The 6,000-nt window shown below is 45.0% G+C and overlaps 1 protein-coding gene across 1 annotated transcript in view; it reads left to right on the top strand.

The window, feature by feature from the left end:
- The window catches only part of grin2ca (glutamate receptor, ionotropic, N-methyl D-aspartate 2Ca), a 97,758-nt gene extending 92,087 nt beyond the window's left edge, over positions 1–5,671 (top strand). Inside the window, exons 11-12 of the mRNA XM_034710605.1 lie at positions 2,364–2,596; positions 3,395–5,671. Coding sequence (XP_034566496.1) covers positions 2,364–2,596; positions 3,395–5,014 — 1,853 coding nt within the window. The 3' untranslated portion in view covers positions 5,015–5,671. The remainder of the gene's footprint in view (positions 1–2,363; positions 2,597–3,394) is intronic.
- The last annotated feature ends 329 nt before the right edge of the window (positions 5,672–6,000 follow it).

The raw sequence follows: 6,000 nt of genomic DNA on the forward strand, positions 1-6,000 counted from the left end.
TGCTGCTGAAGGAGCTGCTCAGGGACCCCACAGTCTCATGCAGGGGGTGAGAGGGATTGTCCATGATGGATGTCAGCTTGGCTAACATCCTCCTCTCAAACCACCTCCTCTATGGAGTCCAGAGGACAGCCTAGGACAGAACTGGCCCTCCTGACCAGTCTGTTAAGTCTTTTCCTGTCCCTGTCTGTGCTCCCTATAAATAAGATAGAAATACTAATTAAATTAATTTAAATAAAGATAAAATAAATATAATAGAATTAAACAAAATACAATAAAATAAAGATAAAATAATAGAATACAATTAAATTAAATAAGATAAAAGAATAAAAATAAAGTATAATCAGAAGCACAGAATAGTTAGAATTACCTATATACAAAAGTGCTGGGAATGAAGGAGATGTATATGCAGGGATGTTAATCTGGTAAGCATACTGCAAAGTGTATTGCACAGTGTATTGTACGGTTATTGCACAGAACACAGGTTTTTTTTATTTAGTGATCAGAGTCAAGTCTTTAATTACAATAACTAGTTACCGCTATCGAACAGTAACTAAATTACTGAGTTATTGCATTTAAAGGTAGCTGTCAGTATGACAATAACAGATCATATAAGACAGAGCTCCACATCTGCATAGGAACTGCACGTTGCTGAACACAACGGAAGTCTTCTTGCAGGAGGACAGTTTTTATACCAGTGCGACTTATATTCCAGATTTTACTGTAGTTCCATGGAAAATTAACTTTAGGTGGTCCTGCGTCTCAGCAGATGTGTGTCTAACATGAGTCTGGTTCTGCTGGAGGTGTCTGCCTGTTAAAGGAAGTTTGTCCTTGCCACTGTAACTTGCTAAATGCTGCAAAGTGCTCTGCTCATGGTGGATTAAGATGAGATCAGACTGAGTCCTGTCTGTAAGATGGGACTGGATCTTATCCTGTCTTGATGTTGGGTCTTTGTTAATAATGGAAGAGTACGTTCTAGACCTGCTCTGTTTGGAAAGAGTCTTCAGAGAACATTTGTTGTAATTTGGCGCTTTATAAATAAAGATTGATGAGAATCAGGTCTTTATCCGTGTATGGATGGAGTGGATCCTCCTAGGTCTGTGATGCTAACATGAGCTGCACCTGGGTCACCTGTGTTTGCAGAGCCAGGTTCTCTAGCAGCTAGCTTAGTAGAGGCATGTTGCTTGGTTTGGTGCTTCCCAAGTGGCAACCTCCGGTCTAAAAATATGAGTCAATGCGGAAGTGTTAAAAGCTGCAGTTCATGGAGGATCCGCTTGAGGCTGGCTCCGGAAGTACTGGAAGTCACATACACATGAATGGGAAAAAGACCATCTTTGCAGCATTAATAAACATGTTTACAGCCGGGTACAAAAGATGAGTGTAGTCTGAATAGCTCATTTCTCGATGTCCTCTCACTGTGAGGGGGGTGAATTTTTTTCTAATTCGGCAATTTCGAAGATATTGAGATTACTAGTCTTCCAATGAGAGGCACAGCTGCCTGCAGGAACACTGCAGCTGCTGGCTAGGAGGCTCAAAGCCCGCCTCTTTACGCCACACTGGCTCGACAGAAACAATATGGCTGCAGCTGCCGATTGGCTTCAAAACAGCGTTCAGAAACAGATGGGTGACGTCACGTATACTACGTCCATATTTTTTACAGTCTATGGTGCTTCCTGAGATTAGAATTACTCATCTTGGTGGTGGGCAAATTTTTCTTTCCTGCACATGGAATACAACTCTGGTACATTCTTATACTTTCTCTCAAGGAGGGAAAATAAAGCTCATGTCTGAATATTAGCCATCATGTGTTTCACTGTGCAAGATATTCTTTCCCTCAAGGTCCTTGCTCGCTGAGTCAGTTATTAAAAGCATGACGTTTTCAGAAGTTTGATGTAAAGTGACAAATAATTAGTCAGTTAAAATTTCTGTAATTGTAACTGCGTTAGTGATTGTTAAAAGTAACTACATACACTACTGGTTACTTTAAATAATAGTGGTGTTACAGTAAGACAGTGAGAGCACAAAATAAGTGGTAGCAAGGAGCTGCAGTTGCTGTTATCTTTATCAGCTTGCTTTAAAAAGGTCACAATCTATTATGTTAAACCCAAAGTGCACATTTGGAGCAGCCATTCTTATTTGTCTTCTGCTAGAATAAATAATCCCCAATTAAAACTTGAATAAGTGACAAGAAAATAATTGTATTAGCAAACACAATAACTGTAAAGCCGGGTATTTGCCAGATTTCATGATTCCATGCATGAAAGGTGTGATGGTGTTTCATTTCTCACTTCAAGTCCCCCCAGAGAAAAATCTAATGTCATGCAAATCAGTCTGAAATGCGCTGTGCTCTGCTCACACACACACAGGCGACACACAGAAGCTGCAGACCGTCTGGCTCACAGGAATCTGCCGTAACGAGAAGAAGGAGGTGATGAGCAGTAAGCTGGACATCGACAACATGGCGGGAGTCTTCTACATGCTGCTGGTGGCCATGGGCCTGAGCCTGCTGGTTTTCGCCTGGGAGCATCTGCTCTACTGGAAGCTGCGACATTCAGTCCGCAAATCAGAGCGCCTGGATTTCCTCCTGGGTATCAGCAGAGTAAGTTTGAAACACTGCAAATAGCAGTGACACCATTGGTTTATATTTTCAAAAACAGCTGCAACTCTTACCAAGTGTGTTGTTGTCAATGCAGAATCTCTGGATAAAATCTCTGTCAGAGTTATTGAAGTGCCAAACATGTAAAAAGCACTTTTTCCAGACAGAAGCTGCAGATTAAGTAATTTGTGACGGCCTTGCTGCAGCTGTAACCACTGCTGTATCCTTCTGAGGCGTCCTTAAAGTCAAACGAGTACACTGCTGCTTCAGTTGAAGGGCATCAACGATATAAAAAGATATACAGTAAAATAAAATGAGATTAAAGCAATAAAAGAACTTCAGGGATACTTGCTGAAATATTCTGATCCTTGAGAAATTGAATTTAAATTGTCCCATTAAAAAAAATCCTTCATCCGTCTGTCAACACCAGTCGGAGGTGAGATTTAGTATTCCAAACAGATACACAATTTGAAAGTAAAATAAAGCTGAGGGGGAAGAAATGGAGAAGCTAATACGGTAAGTGCATGATCAGCAACTCGCTCATTTATATGCCTGAGCTGTTTTTAAGATGAAGCTGTGTGCAAACAACTTTTCAAATACGGCAACATGAATACAAAACCACCCGAGACAACAATGAATCTCTTTCCGCCACGGCAGCTTCTCAAAGTGTTGTTTTTGCCTCATTTGCTCCGCAAGACGTCACAAATTTCGTAGAAGCTGGCAAAAAATAATCTGTAGAGAAACATGACTGGAAACTTTATTTCGTTCTGGTGTCCTAATGTTACCTTTCTGTCTCTGCAGGGCATCTACAGCTGCTTCAATGGAGTGGAGCAAAGTGACCGCAACGGGAGCATGCCGAGTCCAGACGTCACGACGAACTACACGCAAGCCAACATGCTGAAGATGCTGCAGACCGCCAAGGACATGGTTTCCTCTGCCAGAGTGGAGAACTCTCTGGACAACGCCACCAAAACCATTGAGAACTGGAGCAGGCGAGGGGCCGACAATGTGAGGGTGGGCTTGCCCAGAGTAACCACCACGGACATGGCTCACGGCCGTCTGCCCTACATCTCCAGCATCACAGACAACCACTCCCCGTACCCTCAGAGTGCCCTCACACCCACTTTCCCCATTCATTACGCTGACAGTGTCACCCAGCCTCTCTTAGAAAAGCCCCGCGTTGTGACAAGGCCAACCCCCCTCCGCTACACGCTGCCCTCCCGCAGCAACCAACATGTCTTGGAGAGGACTCTGCCCATCTCAAGCCTCAGCAGCCCTCACATTGCCATGCGGGACCCGTCCCCCTCCGGTACTCCCAACCCCCACCACAGCAGCAGGCTGTATGTGGAGAACCAGCCCCGACACCCGTCGTCCCCTTTCATTCCTTATCGGGAGTATCAGGTTCCTGATATCTACGTGGAGCACAAAGGACCTCTGAGGAGGAAGTTCAGCTATCCCCCTGACTGTGTGAGCCGCAGAAGGAGGTCCCATAGTTATGTGTATGATGCTGCAGACCCCAGAATGAGAGCAGACTATGATGAACCTCGATCCTGCCTTGCTGAGTTGAGAGCCAACCACCTCCTGAACAACCATGCCCCTGTTGCTGCTGCCATGGCCTCCCCTTCAGGACACTACCCGGGCGCCAGCACCAGCTGCAACTCCTGTATGAAGTCCTACCTGGAGCCTGAAATGGATGACATACCGCTCCTAGGGAAGGACAAACTCAACCGCCGAGCCTCATTCCTCAAAGCCACATGGGGCAACGATCGCATCCATCAGGTAGATGAAACAAAGCCCAGCACGTCTTCAAGTCAACCCAACCGCTCAGACATGCCGGATCTTTTTCCACGGGTGGTGGTGGCCAACCCAAAGCCTCACAAGCTCTACGGCAGTCTGGGTCACAATCTGTCGTGCTATCCCCTGGCTGCTGAGCCCGCCTACTTGGACCCAGCCCACATGGGCTCCTACCCATACAAACAAAAGATCAAGTACTCTGAATCCACCAGGCTGCCCTCTTACAGGGAAGCCATCCTGCAGAACGCCGCCGCCCTGCGTCGCTCCTCCTCCACCGTGGTGCACAGACACTACTCCACCTACCTGAACTCGTACACAGACTTGCCTGTGTACGTGGGGCCACTGGCCCAGGGACCGGCCCAGTACTATGACAGCTCCAAGGACATGTGCCACTTGTTTCCCTGTACAAGCCACTGCCCAGATAACGCGGTGATGCTGCCTCGTACGAGCGACAGGCAGGTGGTTTACCACAACAATATGTTTGGCCCTTACGATGGCACAGGGAAGAGGGAGGAGCCGGGCTCTGGGGGAAGGGAGCGGAGGCAGGTGTTGGTGGCGCGCAGAGTCAACAGTCCCTATGTGCCAAAGCCCTGGGGCAGAGTATCCAGCCTGGAGTCTGAGGTCTGAGCCCCCATCCTTACTGGACCTCCACTCGGCTCTGGATCAGAGCTCCTTTGAGAAGAGGCATGCCTGGGGGATCTCCCCCCAGCCTCTGGTTAAAGCAAAAATTAAACTCTACACCGATAGTGTATTTGAGAGTGTCGACTCTCAATTATCAGTGCAATAATATCTTGGGCAGCGAGATGTATCTGAGAAGACACAGGAGGAGCAATTACTGCTGGGACTTTGTAAGCCAAACTTCAAATAGTAATTAAAGAAAAGGATATGTTGAAAGTATTTAATATAAGAATTTAACCTGTTGATTGTTATTTAGAGGATTTTTAAATGCTGTGTTGCTATATGAAAGAATTCTGGGAGACAATATACTGTAGCCTCTCAATCTGATTCAACTTGAGACTTTTTTTTTTCTCATCTTTCTTTGGACCACTTCAGTACCCAACATGTCAAACGAGAGATAAATTATTATTTTCACAAGCACACATTGACATAGCTTCAGTATATTTTCTAAGTCTATAACCTCGGGGGTGCAGAGGCCTCTAGGCGTACTGCTCCATTGGTCTTAAATGTAATTTGAGTGGGATCTTATAAAGGGAAAACTATAGAAAGTATCATGTGTATTTCCATTGTTACAGTACCCTTTAATAAAGAACAAGGTCATCTTAAGGGCCTTTTGAAACAACCTGTCATCTCGCTTTGTCTGTTTAAACATACTCTCATACTGTAAAGGGAATGTGACACATGTTTGAAGTTGACTCAGAGGGGATCTGGGCATCAGAGAAAGCCTCTAACCTTTAAGATTAACAATCTTTAATTAACCGAGATAGATAGAATCAAACTCCAAGGGCGAGGCCATAAATTCAACTTTGATGCTTTAAATGATGTTAAATATGAGAATATAATTCAACTTGGGTAATTACAGCTAACTCGACCTACTGTTCTTCATAGAAACATATCAGCTCTGTATTAAAGCTGGGGTTGGCAGTCTCGGAAAA

Source organism: Notolabrus celidotus, chromosome 20 (assembly GCF_009762535.1).
Source record: "Notolabrus celidotus isolate fNotCel1 chromosome 20, fNotCel1.pri, whole genome shotgun sequence".
Lineage (NCBI taxonomy): Eukaryota > Metazoa > Chordata > Actinopteri > Labriformes > Labridae > Notolabrus > Notolabrus celidotus.